The sequence below is a fragment of the Lacerta agilis genome, chromosome 7 (assembly GCF_009819535.1).
Source record: "Lacerta agilis isolate rLacAgi1 chromosome 7, rLacAgi1.pri, whole genome shotgun sequence".
In the NCBI taxonomy this organism is placed as follows: Eukaryota; Metazoa; Chordata; class Lepidosauria; order Squamata; family Lacertidae; genus Lacerta; species Lacerta agilis.
In genome coordinates this window covers 28,878,161-28,898,240 of record NC_046318.1, presented here as the reverse complement: position 1 = coordinate 28,898,240, position 20,080 = coordinate 28,878,161, and the positions used below count along the sequence as shown (strand labels likewise).

Here is a 20,080-nt window from a genome sequence, read left to right as displayed (position 1 = left end):
ATTCCACAATCGTCAAATGCAACAATAACCAACTTCAGAACTCGCCACCTGGAAAGGAGAGGGTTTCTATAACACTCCTTTGAGAAATGCTGGAACACCTGACTTGAGAACAGGACTTCATCCCGTTCCTCCATAAGGAAAAGGTTGTAGATTAGCAGTTACAGAGGTATCTGAAGAAGTGTGCATGCACACGAAAGCTCATACCAGGAACAAACTCAGTTGGTCTCTAAGGTGCTACTAGAAAGAATTTTCAAACATAATGTCTGAGATGCCTCACTTTGCAAAAAACCCCAGCTGTTGTGAAAATGGTGGTGGGGTTCAAACGTATTTATTTATTTGTGTGTGTGAGTGCACACACTGATTTATATTGTCAGACCACTGGTCCATCTAGCACAGTACTGCCTACTCTGACTGGCAGCAGGCAAAGCAAATTTTCTGCATCTGAAGTATGGCCTCTCCTCCAAGGAGATATCCAGACCTGGTGTCAGCATCTGGCATGGTCAGGCAAATGCCAGAGCTCCCCAAAACCAATGCTAACATTATCTTTTTCAAAATAAATTATTATTATTATTATTATTATTATTATTATTATTATTATTATTATTATTATTATAAAATCATTCAGATACAGAACCATGCAGGTATAGAGGTAGACAGTGAAAGAGAGGGTTGGCTCATTTCACCAAATTGTAACAGAAGTACAGTGGTACCTTACTTTACGAACAGTCCTGTTTGTTTTCGAACTATTCGGTTTACAAACTCCGCAAAACCGGAAGTAGTGTTCCGGTTTGCCAACGTTACCACGGTCTACGAACCAAAGCCGAACAGTGGAAGGGCACCAACGGCAGAAGGCCTCATTAGGGAAAGCGTGCCTCGGTTTAAGAACGGACTTCAGGAACGGATTAAGTTTGTAAACCGAGGTACCACTGTACTAAACACATCTTGGGGACAGGGCTCCCGCTTTCTTATCTGGCCTTCAGCAGAACTGATGCCATTAGGAAAAACTGCCAATGATCTGAACAAGTAAATCAGACTTAAGCTTAACTAATATCTAATAGGAAAACTCAGCATGAATCTGTCACATAGATTTACAGTGTGAAGCAATCAAAAAGCTAACCTGCTTCACTTTTTATAGCCACATCCATCAGCAGAGTTCTCTGCCTGGGAGCTACAGTGACATCATTACATACAGAACAGCTTCACTGTGCTTTATGAACTTTTAAAGTGGATTTCTTTTACAAAATTAAATTTTAAGAGGCAGTGGGTTATGTCTCCCTGCTATGTCAGGAAATCAGCCCCTGAAAACACACAATAATGGACAAAGTTTCATGCTATTACTGGTTTATATCTTACGTCTGTAATTAAGGAAGTAACTGACAAGATAAAGATTTCTGTCCAAGAAATCATAGGCCAAATACACAGGCCTAGCACTAGGGAGGAAGCAGGCAGGGCAGTGGCTGAGGGCCCAGAAACTCTCAGGGGACCCCTGACCAGACCAGATAGGCGCTACTCCTGTCACTATGATTACCCATCCAAGCCCAGCAATTCAAATGGTAGCATGAGGGAATTCTGTTGGGCTGCAGCCACCTGCCTATGTTAGTAGTCCAGAACAAACTTTGCTTGTTTATTTAAATTGACTGTAATACCATATTCTGTATATTTTGAAAAATCAAAATATTTGGTTAAGGTACAGCTGATGTGATTTAATCTAAGGGGATTCCAAATAACCTATACAGTATTTCACCCTACATTCTTGTTCTATGCCTTTTAGCCAAGCTACCGCAGAGTCTTAATATTCTATATTCAGAAGGTGGTGGCAGTCAATACTCTACCGGGCCAGTTCCAGAACTCAGATACCAGTAACTGAGACCACAATATTTGTATATATGATAAAGGCTTCATTATGTATCTATATTGCAAAGGCAAGAAATACATTAGATTTTATCAGGGTAATAGCAATCTCTAATAAGGCCTCTAAAGTCACTAATTAAGGAAGAGGTTTCTCCAGGTAAACAGGCAGGGAATGTTTATACGAGCTGTGATATATGTATTTTTCTCCCTAACCATAAGTGACTCACAAAAGCTATGCGGCCAAGACAACAATCTGGATTTACATAATAAAGAATAATAAACCATTTATTACAAGCAGGGAGAAGCAATATAACAAGACCTAGAAAGACCTTTCTGACACTACAATAGACAACTGGTACAAAACAGTTTGGGAAACAGCTCTTCTTGAGATATTAACAAATAAACTACAGTTGACATGTGGACAGATCAAGAAAGATGGCTTTACCCCAGTGTGGTTGAATTTAATAACATATGCCAGTATTCCAGAAAATGAATAATCCCTGCCATCCGTGTTTGGCTCAATCTGGTTGATCTAAATTTACATTTAAACATAAATTATTACCTTCACTTTGAAGCCTCCTCCCACGTTCATCAATATACCAGCATTTTATATTGTTCCATTGGAAACATAAGAGAAAAAAATTGACTATTACTCGTACTTAATCTAAGCACAACCAGAATGGCTCCTGATTAGGTGTTTTAGCTAAGCGATGTTGAATGTTATCTGTTAACTCTGTTCCATCCTGTTTCCCCTTTGTTATTGTTTTTAATCTGAAACACTCCATGAACCAAAAACCTTACAATGACCACTAATAATGAACCATATGTACAGTCATACCTCTGGTTACATCCGCTGCGGGTTGCGTTTTTTCGCGTTATGAGCATGGCAAACCCAGAAGTGTTTACTTCCAGGTTTCGCCCCATGCGCATGCGCAGAAGCGCTCCACGTGGTCTGCACAGGTAGCGCATGGGCAGAAGCGCGATATTGCGCTTCCGCACATGCGCAATATCGCCGCTCAGGTTGTGGGCTTTTGGGGGTGCGAATGGCAGCCCAGAATGGATCGTGTCCACAACCCGAGGTACCACTGTAGTAGCTATTGCTGCCAATTTATTAAGCTAATTTTGTGATGGGGTATTAGAAGAAGACTAGTACTTCTGGTGGGGGAACACACTGTGCTCCTTCTGGGGTAGTTTGTCCACCTTTGGTCCCCACCCTGCACTCAGCTATCACCTGTGGCTCTTAGAAGCTGTCAGTATGTGACAGCGGCCACATGCCAGTAAATGGATTCTACTGGCCAGCTAAACCAGGTGAGGGTAGCCCTCAATGTGTTAGGGGCTTCCCCAGCATGAGAAGACAGGCTCTGGCAGACTGAGCAGACAAGACCCATAGTGGGTCCAACGTCAACAAGGCGGTTGCTACAAGTGCCGTAGAGGGAATGAGGGACAAATGGGGATGGTCAACCTGGGAAGGTAGCCCATCAAGGAGAAGAAAAACTCTGATCCTAAACCTCCGCTACCTTGTGGACTATCTTCGGGAGAAGAAATGGCTAAGGAGTAAACCCTACACCAATCCAGAGTGGAGTGCCTAAGATGGTTGGATGGTGTCTTCTACGCCTCCTTCCAGCAGCTCCTACAGTCAACCTGGTGCCAAACGTCTTGCTCAGCTTTTATTTGAGGCATTCAGTGAGGTGAGGCTTGTCATATGGGCAGCCCAATACCTCTATACACACTGCACAGGCTTGCGCCTTGAGGAGGACACTTCAGTGCGGCTAACACAATGTTCTGACTTCACCCCTGGAGGCACACTCCCTTGTCTCTCAAGACAGATCAATGCCAACAACAGCCAACAACAAATGGCATAGAAAACTTTGTCTATTTATTAGTATCATTTATTATTCCTACAATCCCTGTTTATAAAACCCAAGAAAAAGTTACTTTTTAAAATAAAAAAGCTATGTGAGGACAAAGGGACTAGTGATTTTATTTTATTAGCTAAGGACTACCAACGTTTTTATGTACACACAAGGTCCCAGACTGCCACACCTCCTACCAAGTGTTTCTGCAGCAACACTTTTGCAAAATATGTTAACCTTTGTCCTGCATTCTTACACATTAACAATTAACATAACCTCAAAATAGAGCTCAACATCACAGTTCAAAGGCTTTATTCTTGAAATACAGTCAAGTGATTTTTAGGATGTTAAACATTAAACTGCATGAATAATTCTGCAACACAGATTCTGTTTTCCTTTCCAAAAGTCATTCAAGTTGCACCTTAAACATTATAATGAGAGCTGGTAACACAGAGACTAATAGCACAATCTTAACTATGTCTACTCAAAACTAAGACTTTTTGAATTCAAAGGGGCATCCTCCCAGATAAGAGCAGTTAGGATTGTAGCCAAAATTAGATTTCAGGAAGTCCTCAAGTTGAATTTTACCTCTATCTACTATATACTTACTATGTGCTTTAAGGAAGATACTTTCAGCTTCAGTTCCTAGTACTGATTTATCTTAACAGAACAAAAAAAAAAAATCCTTCCAGTAGCACCTTAGAGACCAACTAAGTTTGTTCTTGGTATGAGCTTTCGTGTGCATGCACACTTCTTCAGATCGTGTGCATGCATACGAAAGCTCATACCAAGAACAAACTTAAGATGGTCTCTAAGGTGCTACTAGAAGGATTTTTTCTTTTTTATTTTGTTTTGACTATGGCAGACCAACACGGCTACCTACCTGTAACTTATCTTAACAGATTATTGTAAGAATTAAAAATACTGTAATATGTTTGAAGCACTGTGAACCCTCTAAAGCGCTCTATAAATTATGTGCTTTATATAAGAATTGCACACCATCAAGAGAAAAGGAGGGTTTTTAAGGCAGTTCCTGCAGCTTCAACCCTCAAAATAGCAGCAGCTTTTTTGCACTGATAATGGCGTTTTACACATAAAACTGCCTCAAGTTTTCCAACAGAAAAACATTTTTTCCTAAGAGGAAAAATATTTAAAATATCTTAAAGAAATATACCTGTTGAGGGTGCTCCTAAGAGAGGCTGCTGTCCAGGAAAAGGCCCTAGTACCACTCACCTAACCTTAGAAAATGGTGGTAGACTGAGAAGGGCCTCAAACTATGATCTGAGTGAACAAACAAGTTGGGAAAGGAGGAAAGGGTCCTTTCGATATCCTAGTCCCAAGGCCATCTAGTGCTCTATATGTCAAACTAACATTTTGAATTGCACCTGGAGGCAAACAGGATGTCAGTGCAGATGTTTCAGCACAAGGAAAGTATATTCTCTTTTCCACAAGAAACAGGTCACTGTACAATCCTGTGGAGCACAATTCAGTCCCAATAAGCATCACATTCTTATAAAGACATAAAAAGAAGCTGAGACAACTGAGGGAAAGTTCATTTTCACCTCTCTTCTTCAATGCACACACAGATTATTGTCAAAAGCTATCACTTGTAACAGCTGGAGCTAAACTTAAGGATTCTATTACGAAGATAACTGAGTAGCCCACCAATTATTATTTGCCTAACAGCAGATTAATAGCTGGTGTTTAGTAAACTAGGGTTTTCTTGGCGTTTAGTAAACTAGGGCTAACATTGCCAGGCTGCTGGTGCTTCAGTCTAGAGTGAACACACAACTACATTCAGAACTCTAAACCAATAGTGGCCAACATTTTCAGTCTGAGGGCCACCTGCCTGCAATGGTCATGATGAAAGTTTCTCCAAAACTTTCACCTATGTGCATCCCCACATACAACCCACACATACCACATATGCAGAAACATGCACTTTCCACATATGTAGATCAGACATACACTCAGACATAGCATGCTCTCTCTCGCACACATACTTACCTGGGCATATACCACAAGCATCTCTTTCAGGGATTTTCCTTCCCATTGCAACATAGAATCATATAACTGAGGAGAGGCAAGAGAGAAGGACTCGAGCTCAAGGCTCAATACAGTTCATTCTTGCTAACAAACCAGCCCAATGAAAGGTAGAGGAGGAATCTCTGTTAATCTACTAGCTAAAGCACAGTGCGGGTGGTGCTGTGGTCTAAACCACTGAGCCTAGGGCTTGCCGATCAGAAGGTCAGCAGTTCGAATCCCCGTGATGGGGTGAGCTCCCATTGTTCGGTCTCAGCTCCTGCCCACCTAGCAGTTCGAAAGCATGTCAAAGTGCAAGTAGATAAATAGGTACCGCTCCAGTGGGAAAGTAAACGGCGTTTCCGTGCGCTGCTCTGGTTCGCCAGAAGCGGCTTAGTCATGCTGGCCACATGACCCGGAGGCTGTCTGAAGACAAATGCCGGCACCCTCGGCCTATAGAGCAAGATGAGCACCGCAACCCCAGAGTCATCTGCAACTGGGCCAAACAATAAGGGTTACCTTTACGTTTAAAGCACCAATATGACCCTCTGCTTTATTCTTCTGAGCACACTAGCTGCTTAACTATAATTATAAGGTTAGGTCATGCTCAGTTTCAGTAGATGCCATTCTACCCACTATACTAAAGCTCTGATTACAAAACAATCACATGGAAGTTTACATAAAGACAGGATCTTTACCTAACAGGCAACATTTTTAGTTTACACTGGACACGAGTCAAATGCCACCTATTCTCATTCCTATCTACCAATAATCAAGAGATCAACAAGGCTCTACGAAAATCAAAACATGCTGTTTCTGGGGTGGTGTGATGGGAAGCTGTATGCTTAAAAAATAAATAAATCAGCATTAGAAGCAGTTACGAAGAAAGTGTAGCAAAGGCTAAGTTCAATGTTGTTTAAATTTTGGGAAACTACACGTACACCCAAAGCTGATGTGACCACATTAATTCACTTGAAGCCACAATTAGTGGTTTTTGTTGTGAAGGCTAAAGGTTGACTCCCATGCCTGGCAAGCAGGCAAAACTCTTGCCTACTCACAAGGCAGCACAAAAATACAATCTACCATTTCATGCAGGAGAAAGAAGCCCTTCAAGTACGGACGGCCCCAAACCTTACGGCCAATGGTCAGGAGTGATGGGAGCTGGAGTCAAGCAGCATCTGGAGGACTACAGGATCCCTAACCCTGTCTTAGAATGTCAATCAATGTAGCCAGAACGGGCTCTGCTCCTGCTTTATTAACCAAAAGTTAAACCATAAGCAGCAGCATATAATTAAAATAGTGGTCAGAATGAAAATGATGCTGTTCTATTGCGGAAACTAAGCAGGTTGGCCCTCTAAGTTTTCTCATTGTGTCATAATGTGAAAACCATAACTGCAGGCTGCTATGAGGACTTATTATTATTATTATTATTATTATTATTATTATTAGAGAAAAATTGTAATACACAAAGTGCTTTTGTTTGTGATGCTGCTCATCAGTACAGAGTGCTGTCACCTCTCTTTTTGTTGTTGCTGCCCATAGCAGTCATTGTCTACTGGTGCCCACAACACTTGGAAGATATGAGTACCTGCATCTCAAAAATAGCACCAAGTAAGTACACACGTATTGTAAGTGAACAAGCAAGCAAGATTACAGTGTTTTATTCAAGGCAGTGGCTACATGGATCAGATGCTACTTCTACAGTTCAACTCTATCAGTCCTTCTGTATAATACTAAAAAAGGTATTCCATATGTTCTAAATAGACCCCATCCTGTTTTGCACAGTCAAGTTACAGTTCTAGATTATAAGGGGTCTCTCTGAAACAACGATTGTTCACAGACAAATGCAACGTATTTTCTTTTCCAAGAGAGCAACTTACTTAATTGAGTTTCTAAAGTGGTCTTCAGCAGGGCTTTTTACAGTACAGCTGTTCAGGAGCCACAGATCAGCTTCTGCAGCATTGTCTGGAAGACAGAAATATATATTGAGCAATTAGAATTTGATCATGAGTCTTCTATAGGACTGGATTTAACCCTTTAACAAATGAGAACAGCTATCAGAAAAATATGAATATGACATTGTTCATAATCAGCATTAACATATTTTTAAAAAATATATTCCAGTGCAGGGAGGAGGTTTCATATACAACTATTTAAGGCTCATGAGATGGACAACATGATCAATCAATACCTTATAGAGCATGGATGAGGAACCTGACAGCAATGTTCTTTCGCAGACAACCTACTGGGTGCCAGATGTCAGTGGTAGACAGGACAACAGATGTCACTCTGATTTTTGTATAGCATTCTGGTCACACAGATGTCAGAGGTTTCTACATGCCCACTTCCACACCCACACCCCTCTATCCATCTAAGCAAGCAAGAGCCATTATCACAGTTCACATTCCAGTCAGGCAAAAGAACAGAGAGAAAGCCCTGAGAGTTGGTTAGGAGAAGCCTGGATTCAGCCCTTGGCTCTAAGATTACTCATATCTAGTATACGGCATTTCATTATCACAAATCACACCGCTGTGTTTTCACCCATTTCTGTATACCAGATATAACCACCCCACTCTTCTCATGTGCCAAATTCTGATTCTTCTTGAAGTGCATTCTCGGTATCTAAATACAATTACCTTCTCTCACACACTATTTTTACACACACATTGCAACACAAGGTTTAACTTCTGGCAGTGCAATACCATAGCACAGAGAAGTATGGGTGAATATTCCAACCAGCCAATTAGCACCCACACACATGGCTGAAATGTTCAAACTCGCCCATTTGTTTCCTACAAGAATAACAAATATTTTAAAGGTGTCCCTCATTCTAACTGTTGTTTTAAAAAGCATCACAGTTGTTGTTTTAACAAAGGTCAAGGAAACACAAGTGTGGTCATGTCAAAAACTCTAATAAAATGTAAGAATTTAGCTGTAGCTTCTTTTGTATATATTACATAAGTGATAGTTTCATACTGAGGGTAGGTTCCTATTAAGAGCAGAACTGAAGAGCTGGCAGTAGCATGGCAGGTGTTTGAATGCTAATGCATTAGGGGCAATCATAGGGTCAGTCACATCAAGTGAAGCTCCCCACAGATCAGTAGTGGGACCTTTGCTTTATAAAAGACTTGGGGATTGGAGGTAAACAGTGAGTGGGCAATGTTTGCCGATGCCACAAAATTAGTCAAGGTGACTAAAAATGGTTGTAAAGGGTCCAAAAGGATCTCTTTTAAAAGTGCCAAGTTATTGCTATTTAAGAAAAGGAATGAAAATGAAACTGCCAATATTATAATATTGCCATACAAATCTATGGTGCAACCACATTAGGATTCCTGTTGCCTAACCTCAAAAATGACACAGTAGAACTCAAAAAAGTGAGTGGATAGAGATCAGAAGAAAAACTTATAATATTAGATTCTGGGGCCATCCAATGAATCTAAATGTTGGAAGATTCAGACAGCCAAAAGAAAGTACTCCTTCACACAGCAGTTAAATTATGGAATTTGCTCCCCAAGAGCAATTATTATTATTATTATTATTATTATTATTATTATTTCCTGCCCACTCTGGGAAGCTTCCAACACCTACAAAAACATAATAAAACATCAACCATTTAAAACTTCCTAATACAGGACAGCCTTCACATGTCTTCTAAAAAGTTGTGTAGTTCTTTATCTCCTTGACATCTGATGGGAGGGTGTTCCACAGGGTGGGCACCACTGTCAATAAGGTCCTCTGCCTGGCTCCCTGTAACTTCACTTCTCGCATACAGCAATAGCCACCAATTTGGATGGCTTTAAAGGGGAATTAGATAAATTCATGAAGGATAAAGCTATCAAGAACTACTAGTTAGGATGGCTGTTTACTGCCTCTAGTGTCTGTGACAATTTGCCTCTGAATACCAGCTACTGGGAATCACAAGTGGGAAGGTTGAGCTCATATCCTGCTTGCTGGCTTGCCATAGGCATCTAGTTGGCCACTATGAAAGCAGCATGCTACACCAGATAGGGTCCTTTGCCTGAATCAACAGGGCTTCTTCCATGTTCTTGCATCATGCCTCACCCCTGTACAACAAACAAACAAACAAACAAGCAATAAAATAAAATAAAATTGCACATAGTGAGCAAAGTGTATACTGTACACTGAACGGTGGGACAGCTGGATTGTGGGTGGTGGGGAGTTAACAAACCCTACTGGTTTCTATCAATTGAAAGAGCTGGGTAAAAGATACAAACATCTTTTATTTTTGTATGGATGGCAATGTAATTAAAAGGACATTTGCCCATTCACAGGAGCAAGGTGGCCAGGTTGTGTGGTTAGTTTTATCTGAACTTTAATCCTACACCATGCATATTTTTGGAATTCAACACCGGGGAGAAACTGAAAGCTGGTAAGTGTTGTGTGTGGTTGTATATATTTGTGGGAGTGCTAAAACATAGTAATACATTTGTGTGCAATGATCCTGTACTGGAACTATTTTAATGTCAGCTCTTTTTGGATCAACTCACATTTGTTGTTTTTAAGGATTAAGATGAACTGTTTAGCTGTTCAAAATTTTCCTTATGCTCCAGTCCTAAAAATATTTGCTACCACAAACAGCATTTCTGTAAACCAGATTGGATACAAAGAATCCAACAATAATACTAAATTAACACTGTTCAACTTACAAACAACTCAAAACAATGACTTTTAGCTTCAGTTTGCCTTCTCCAAGAAACAAATACTGCACAAACCGCAACATCTAGCATGCATTTGTAAAACACCAACACCAAAGAAATTCAAAAGGTCATGGAAACTTCTGAACAATTTCAAAATACTAGGAGGTTCCGAAAAGCACAAATACTCACCATTATGCAATTAAAACACAGGGAAATTTGGTAAAACACTGAGTAAGCAATACAGATATCCACAAAAAGGATCAAAATATTTACATTTTGGTTTTCTAGCTAGCCCTTTCTGTTTATATCAATGTTCTTTTAAGAATATAGATACAGGCCTCCACCCTTAAGCAGCATTGTCTTAGCATCAGGGGCAAAGTGGGGATGTGTAAAGAGAAGTTGAACTTTTCTGACCTCGTTCAGTCAAAACAGACAGTAGAAATGAGTATGAAATGACTGAAATTTAAGTATCTATTGAAAACAGAGCCCACTGTAACCCTGTTTTCAATGAATTAAGACAATATGCAAAATGCTTAGATAAAGTTAATACGTCTCCTTAATGTGTCATGGCTGTCTATTTTTAAGAAGTTTATTTGCCAGTTTTGTTTCAATTATTAAGTTTGTTCATTTGTTATAGTGGGTCTGTGTATGTTTGTTTGCTGACAGGGGGAAGTATAATAGTGCATCAGCATGCTTTATTCAACAGGTAACTTCTGCTTTTTGTATTCAAATATTCTTGAAAACCTATTAAAAGTTATTTTTTAAGTAAGTGTCTTTGCTAGCACTTTTCTCATGGGACACCTGATCCTTGGCAGCTGAATTGATTCAGGCATCATTTCCAGATTTTATCTCTTCTAGGTCATGGATGACCAGCTTCTCAGCTTCCAGAAAGGACTAGAAGCCTATTTTACCACCCAAACTGGCCTCCTCAAAATGGGTCATGCATTATAATAGAGGTATCACCATCCTGCAATGTGATCTGCACAGATACAGAGAATACCCATGAATCAAAAGGAGTACAGGAAAACTCAGATCACACCAAATGTATTATTATTATTATTATTATTATTATTATTATTATTATTATTATTATTATTATTATTTTCATGTGATTGGCAAGCATAAATAGCTTACAACATACCTATTTTATGTTGTGCTACAAAAAAGAGCTCCTACTTTTAAAACTTCAAATTTAATCTGACATGGTTCCTTTATACTCCAATACAAGCTGACTTGCCGTTTTTAAAGTCTCCCACTGATTTCCATACATATGTTTTCACAAGAGCCAAGGTCAGCTTATAAACTAAAACATATTCTGTTCTAATATCTATTTCCCAGCCTATATTTCTGTAACTTTTGTCTGTATTATGTTGCACCCAGAGGCAATATATTGATTTCAAATGCCTTGCTTCCACTTATTTCCCCTGACATCTAATCCCACATGGAGTCTGGATTTAAGCTACATCTATCACTTTTAACAGAGAGAGGGCTAAAATATAGAAAACTTATCTGAGACAGATATGTCCAAACACTTATTAAATTGTAGCTTCCAGCTAGTTATTGACTTTCACAGAATTACCTTCATACTTTATCCATTTGTTACTGTATCTGTCTTCTGAAAACTCAGAGATACCAGCGCTGAAGGTTCCATACCCAGAAGTCACATTAAAGCCTTGCAGTACTTAGCAGTTATCTCCCAGCCTAAGATATTAAGTGAATAGAATTGCTTGAGAAAGTTTCAAAATGAGTGCATCAGAAATTAAAGCTAAGAGTACTCTTAATGGATGTCTTGTGGGTACAAAGCCTTCTAATAACAGACACCAATAAGCTTTTATTAAAGCTGTGAGCTGGTCCTCTCCACTCCCCATTGAGTAGTTTCATCTATATCAGTCACTAAAGTTGGGTATGGAATAGCAACTATCAAAATAAATTGGGGGCTGCGGGAATCATGCTCAGAAAAAGGATGGCTGAATTATATAGAAGTATGTATCATGTTTTAAGGCATGGAAATAGTCAACTGCACCACGCAGGCCTTTGGCTCTATGGTCTTTCCCCTCTTGCTTCCAGTGTCTTCTACTAAGGAGGCATGAGGTAAGAACCTGGAATCCCCTCACTTCTATTGCATTTTCATTGACCTTGGAAACCTGATGCAAGTTTACTTCCTTGAAAATATACAATACGTATGCCAGTACGTCAAAATCCCAAATAGCTTCAGGTGGGGGGGGGTATAAGAATAATGACAAACACCTGACAAGTATACAGATCTTTTTGCTGATGTAAAAGACTAGCTTTTAAAGAAGTCATAGGGAAACCCACCCCCTTAATGAATGGCAAGAGGTATGTATCAGCTATGACAGTGCTCTCCTCTTATCTTCCAATGCACTTTACCCAACTGTCAGGAACTGGCTGGCTGATGAGGAGTGGTGGGAGGCACTAGCTGGGGAAGCCCCAAGAAAAATCCCAGAGGAGGAGGGCTCAGAGCCTGGGGATTAGTGATGGGCTATACATCCAGGAGAGGTCAGAGTGGAAGAGTTATTGGATGCTGAAGAGGCAATAGGATTCAGTAAACAGGGAGACCCTGTGACAGGGAGCAGTTCTGACTCGGAGGCTGAAGCAGAGAAGGAGGGGCAAGAGGCTCCAAAAGAGGCTGCATGGAGTCTTCCTCTCCTATTGTGACTTCTTTCTCCCATTTGCCATGATGGTGGACTTCCTGGGATATTGACTGACCAGTGAGATGGTGAAGATGGATCTGGTGAAAGTTCAGAGCATGGCATCTGGGCAGGTACCGAGGACCACATCTCCAAGGATATGCAGAGTGCAGAGCAGAACAGAGATGCCCAGACATAGTTTGAGACTGCTTGGGAAACATCTGGCAGAAGAGAAGCCTTAGATGTGGCTGAAGGCGAGGACTGTCAGTCCTGGCAACTGCTCTATAGGGGGGGAAATTACTGGGAAGTGTTGCTGAGTTGTATGCTGTTTCTTTGACTCCAGACCTGATACCACCTAGCTTACACTGTTTAGAATCATAATGCTTTTGTGCTTTGGAACAGTCTATTTGTGTCTTATTCAAGAGAACAACATAGCACCATTTTTGAAATATCAATAAATTATTTTGAAAGGGAATTAGTTCAGCTGGTAGAACATGACTCTTAATCTCAGGCTCATGGGTTCAAGTCCCACAATGGACAAAAGATTACTGCATTGCAGGGGGTTGGACTAGATGACCCTTGTGGGCCATTCCAAATCTACAATCCTTTGATTCTATGTAGAAAGTAAACAGTCCACTTGAGTATGTCAGATGTACAAGGAGAGGATAAGAAAAGGCTTGGGGTGCATTTTCTGCTGTGTATAAAACAACTTCCACCACCAGGACTCAAAAAAATGTAGTTAACTAGTGTGCTGGACTGCCATAGCTAGTCTGTCTCCACAGTTATATTAATCACACTAATACTGCATCTAAGTGACTTCTGCCAAGTCAAAGGTCACTGCATGAACTAATAAAAGTAACAAACAAATAACTGAAATTAGGTAGACTCTTAAATATTCATCATCATTGGGCTGATCTACACAGGAAGATTCTCTTGCATGCATAGGCAGCACATTATGATCACATGGGGAAACAAGAATTCACTGGGATATACACTGTAAACATCTGGGTTTGTTGCTATACTAACTGAAGTAAAAGATCAGAACCTGTGGAGGAAGTATTGCCTACAAACTTTCTGTGTATCCCTGAATTAAACCAGACCGATGAATACTACAAGTCTTTTAATATCACCAATATTTAGAAGATCACCTGTGCCTCTGCCAACCTTTTCCTTTTGTTGCACCTCAAAATTATTCCCTATTGCTTAGGTTTATAAGACAACATCAGAGAGAGCACATGACAGTACAAAGAGCAGCCAGGACAAAATACACTGGCAGACTAGATGTTCTTTCAAGTAGAAAGTCACTTGAGCATTGCAATGATCATGGGTGTATTACTGCAGTATTCCTAAGCAGTGTAAAGCTACGGAGAAAAAGAAGAGAAGAAATATCCTTGGTGAAATTCCCCTGAGAGTATTCTGAAACTATAGGAGGGATCCATTAATTGCTTCATCTATCACAGTCTACTAGCAAAATAGCTGTAATAAACTGACAGCTACAGTTTTAAAAATATTGTAGTGAAAAAACAACTGCCCATGCAAAAACTTTCCTTTTATGTTGATTGCTAACTTTAATCTCACACCTTCAATTATCACAATTTAATTGTGTGTTTGTATATTTTGTATCTCCACCACCTTTGCAGCTGTTCTCTCACAGCACATGACTGGGGCATTTATCTGTGTTCAAAGATCTAAACCAAAATAGAATATCAAGTCTTTACAAGTTAGCAACATGTAAACCTGCACCTCGAGAAAAAGGTATGCTTAAACCATTTTCTTGGAAGACTGTTTGAAAGCCTGGAGTGAACCCTAGTGGTCAATATCCAAATTTGTAGAGAAAGGAACAATTATATACCGGTATATAGAATAAAACTGCTTCAACAAGTTAGGGACACATTTTGTTACTCAGTGCTCCATTGGAGTATCACATTTCCCAACTGTTCTGAAACCATGAGAGCAGGACATTTTTAAAAGCTTCCCCACAACAATCATATATGTTAAAAGGACATTTTCTTAGAAGTGTGTTGTTAACATTGCTATCTTTCTGGAACCAGATTAAGACTTTTTTATCCAAGCACTTCGAATGTTTTTATGTTGTTGATGGTCTACTCACTTTGCTGCTGTTTTTACATGCCTCTATGTAGTCATTACTGAATGACTTGTTTTGTGTATTTCACTTCACCATGGTATCTGTACAGATGATGGATAGATTATATTTTCCTATAAACATAAAAATGTAAGGCAGTCATCATACGGAAGTTTTAAACCTAACACAGAGGTTAATATTGTTTAGCATCTTCAAACAGTGGACTTCTTTGATGGCTTGTTATTTCACTTGCTAACACAGGGGTCAGCAACCTTTTTCAGCTGTGGGCCAGTCCACCGTCCCTCAGACCATGTGGGCCAGACTACAGTGGTACCCCGCAAGACGAATGCCTCGCACAACGAAAAACTCGCAAAACGAAAGGGTTTTGCGAGTTTTTAGTTGACTCGCGAGACGAATTCGTCTATGGCTGTTTTTCGCAAGACGAATTCGTCTGGTGAGGTACCAATGTGAGCCGTCCCGGAACCGCACGGCGCCGCGTTTTAAGGCTCCAGCGAGCGCTGCAGCTTTAAAACGCGGCGTCGCGCCGTAGCTAAAAAGGCTCACCTTTTGGCTCCGGTGGGGGGGGTGTGTTTTCCGCGTCGCGTCCGCCATTTTGGATCGACTGCGCATGTCGGAGTTGATCCAAAATGGCGGACGCGACGCGGAAAACACCCCCCCCCCCACCGGAGCCAAAAGGTAAGCCTTTTTAGCTACAGCGCGTTTTAAAGCTGCAGCGTTAAAACACGGCGCCGCGCGGCTCCGGTGCCGGCCGGCGCCCCTTCCGACCGGCGCCCCCGGACTTTTTTCTCATAGGAACGCATTAATTAAATTTTAATGTGTCCCTATGGGAAACGGTGCCTCGCAAGACGAAATTTTCGCACGACGAAAAGTCTTGCAGAACGAATTAATTTCGTCTTGCGAGGCACCACTGTATATTGGGGGGGGGGGGAATGAACGAATTCCTATGCCCCACAAATAACCCAGAGATGCATTTTAAATAAAAGCACACATTCTACTCATGTAAAAACACGCTGATTCCCGGACCGTCCATGGGCCGGATTGAAAAGGCGATTGGACCGCATTTGGCCCCCGGGCCTTAGGTTGCCTACCCCTGTGCTAACATTTCACCAGAATAACTAACAAAAGTTAATTTCTTGCTTCAATTCAACTTTTACAACCTTTTATTTCTGTCCAAACCTTTCTGATTACCTTTTAAAGATATTGTGAGGGACAGTAATACTACATATGATGAAATGCATGCAAATTCCAGGATTATCTTCTTCTGCACACACTTTACAGATAATGGACAGCTTGCCTCAGGATCTCCTCCTTGTTACTTCATGATCCTGTCCACCTCCATATCCCTACATATATTTCAGACATGTTAAACCGGTCGACCGCGATCGACAGGTAGATCCCAGGATATTCCTGTTCGATTGCGGGTGCTCCTGATCGATTGCGGGATTAAATAAAGTTGGCTAGGAATGTTGTTGCTCCCCACCCCTGGTGCCAGGTCCCTTTGCTGCCGCAGCACGTTAAGCTGTTCTCTGCAGCAAGCACGACGCTAGTGAGTGGCAGCGCTGGTTAGGCTCTGGGCAACCCTCCCCAGAAAAAGCTCAGCAGCTCTGAGCAACGCTTCCCAAAAAAAAAAGCTCAACAACCAAAGGCAACCCCCCCCCCAGAAGCTCAACAACTCTGGGCAACTCACCCCACGCACGCTCCTCCTCCCTCCAATGACAATGGGTAGACCACTTCCAGTTTTTTTTATACTGGGAGTAGATCACAGTCTCTTGGGAGTTGGACGTGCCTGATATATATAATTTAATACGCATGTTCTTTTTATTAAAGTTGCCATGACAAGAAAAATCTACCCTTTCCTGAAATCTCCAACAGCATTAAAGCTCAATTTTAAACTTTCAGAAATACTAGCATTTTGCAGGGGGGGGTCCTATTTTTTTACTGCCTCAATTTTTAGGAAGGTTGATGGAAAAAAGGGGGTATCTGTATAAACAATTTAAAAACAAAACCAGTTTTCTGGTTTCTCAGAAGCAAGACTGGCACAGATATGCTTTTGCAAGAAATGCACTGATATCATGCACATAACTGGTTTCACAAACATGGGCCTTATTAACATCCAGATACTGTCAACACTGTGGCATTTCTCCTTTCATACCTACCACAACATAGATAGAATGACATTAAGAGCTGCTGGCAAGGGTTATGCTGCACTGCTTTTTAACAGGTACAGTTTCAGAAAATGCGGATCTCATCCACCACTGAGCTATCTGCTGCAAGTCGCAAGAGTTCCAAGCAGTGGTTTAGGAATGCCAATGTTATAAACCAGCACAAAAGTCAATGAAACAAATTCCTCCCACACCTGTCTAATTCTTTATTGCAATATGATGTGCACAAATGCTATTATTTATGCTGAACAGGCAATAATCAAGGTAGGGTTCTCCACAAAAGGGCACAAGACTTCTGCTCTAATAACCAATGGTACACTATCATGTTGGAACATTTTTAAACCAGTTTAGTCCATGGAGCAGTCTCTAGGGTGCCACAGATTTGCAGTGCTTCCCTCTTAGATGCTTACTGGAGGTGAAGCTATGTGTTCAATAGATGCGCCATAGTGTACTTAAGAGTAGTAGAAGAATTTGTTTAGAAATGACAGCCATAACCCAGCCACTCTGGGTTCCTGCCACCTGGGAAAGTGAGACCAGGCCATAGCATTATAGCCTTCTCTTGTACCCTCCATTTCCCCGTTTGAGTCACTTGCTGCCACCAGCAGCTCCTTATCAGACAGATTCCCAAAGTTCAGGATATCTGTTCAAGTTGAATATCTAGCAAAGCAGAATAATATGTCTCATGGCCCTTCCCTTCCCTTGTTTAAGTTTGGGCAGAGCGACTCTGTGGATTCTGACAATTTCCATTTTCATTAGCTCAAGATCGAGAAAAGTTTGATTAGCCCGGTTGAGGGAAAGAGCTTAAAAGTATTGTTGGTCAGGGAGTTCATGCACAGATGAATATTTTGTCCGTGGCTCCATAAGTGAGGTACCACCACTTAAAAGGTCTGTTCTTGTGGTGCCAACTTCCAAATGCCCTCAGAGGGGGCACATCAAGAAGGGCCTCAGATGATGAACAAACTGCTTTTGGTTTGTTTGTACAAAATGCAATCCCTTACACGTTAGTCCTATCCATGTAGGAAAAAAGAATTTGTTATATACAAAGGGACCTGAATTTTCTGGTCCATATCAAAATATCAAAAAGAGAAAGAAATAATCCAATCCTTCCAACATTCTTCTTGATCAAAAAGAAGTGGAATGCAAATTAATATGATAAACACCAAGTTAAGACTGTTTTAAAAGTAGACATTAAGTGGAAGAGAATGGCACAGGAACACATTAGGGATTCTATACTTTTTGCATAAAAATTTTAAATGAGAACACACAAAAAACCCCAAACAACTAATTATTTCCATAAAACTTGGATTAGCTTGCAGCTACAAAGCTCTTATCTCCATGGCCAAAATATGGAATGTTTTGACTAAACACACATCTCTTGTTTTTTATTTACCACAGAACAAGAGCATCTTCCAGTCACTTCTCAGTTCCCTCTACCTTTTTACTTTAATAGGTAAAAGCCCTGAACACGCTGACTAATCACTGATCCTGAGATGAAACACAGCCTCATTAACACTTTTAAAGATCAATGAGCAAACAAATGAGGAGTGGATGATAATTATGGAGTTGTTATCTCTTACTAACGGCTTGGGTAAAACCTAATTTGTCTGCATTAAAATTTGCCTCATCAGACAATTAACAATGGGACTATTTTATCCTTCATGGGGCAAATCAGAAGCTTAAAATGTTGCAAGGGGCCACAGATAAAATGAGTAACAGGAGCAAAACAAATGTAATATGGTCTTATATCACTATTCAGTTTTTAGTCTGGGCTTTTTATGTTTTTCAGATTACAGAAATATGGGGTGTACATGTTAAAAGGAAAGTGGGACAACTATTAATTCTCTCATACACCTATCAAATTATTTCTGTACAAGACTGGAGGTAAGAAAAGAAACAAGAGTTATCTGTAGCATATCCAAAACACTGGCTGAGTCCAAAGATACCTTTACATGCGTTGAAGTCCTCTTCCTAACTTAGCGGAAGAGCACTGTCCATCTTCTCCCTTAGAATTCTCCTACGCTTTCACAAATATTCCCTCACTAAAAAAAATGATGACATCATCAATAGGTAACAACATGCAACCCATGTATAGATATCGATGGACAAAGGCATAATGTGCCATAGCTCCAGATACTTTGTGCAAAAATTTTGGCAACAGTTTGCTAAACAGTACTAATACATGAACTCCTACTCATGTTTTTTAAAAATTCAACCCATTGTTTTTATCTATAAGTATATGCACAGTGGGATAGATGTTATGCTCAGATCTAGTTATTTCCTAGTTATGGGAAGGGCTCACTTGCAGAGCCCATGCTCTGCATGCAAAAGAGTTACAAATTCAATCCCTGGCATATCCAAGCAGGGCTGAGAGAGACTCCTGCCAGAAACGCTGGAGAACGATTGCTTGTCTGTGTGCTGCTTTAGATGGAATAATGGCCTCACTAAGGCAGCTTCCTACATTAATAGAAACGAATGACCTTTTCTCATTTCATAGATATGGAAAGGCACCAATCTTCTCTGTATCTATGGGTAGGCATGAGCTCACCATTTTATAAATGTTCTGGACAAATTCATATAAGTGAGAAAAATGGTTCCCCATGCCCCAAACACAGAATATATGAAACCTGATATGCTTATAGATTCCATTTGGGGACTCTTCTTGGGACTTCTTTCAGCTATAATTTAGTTAGCAGACACTGTCCTAACCTTTTAAAGGTTTTTTCTGCCAAAAGGTTGCTTGCTTAAAAAAAAAAAAAAAAGATTGCTAGCAGACTATTCTATG

At 40.5% G+C, this 20,080-nt stretch overlaps 1 protein-coding gene across 4 annotated transcripts in view; it reads right to left on the bottom strand.

Annotated features, from left to right (window-relative positions):
• The window catches only part of CDKAL1 (CDK5 regulatory subunit associated protein 1 like 1), a 235,481-nt gene that overhangs the window by 182,935 nt on the left and 32,466 nt on the right, over positions 1-20,080 (bottom strand). For all 4 annotated transcript variants that reach the window (XR_004427012.1, XM_033154687.1, XM_033154688.1 and 1 more), the window contains one exon: positions 7,607-7,691. Coding sequence is in view for 3 of the 4 variants with exons in the window: in XM_033154687.1 (XP_033010578.1) it covers positions 7,607-7,691 (85 nt within the window). In the remaining variant the exon portion in view is untranslated. The remainder of the gene's footprint in view (positions 1-7,606; positions 7,692-20,080) is intronic.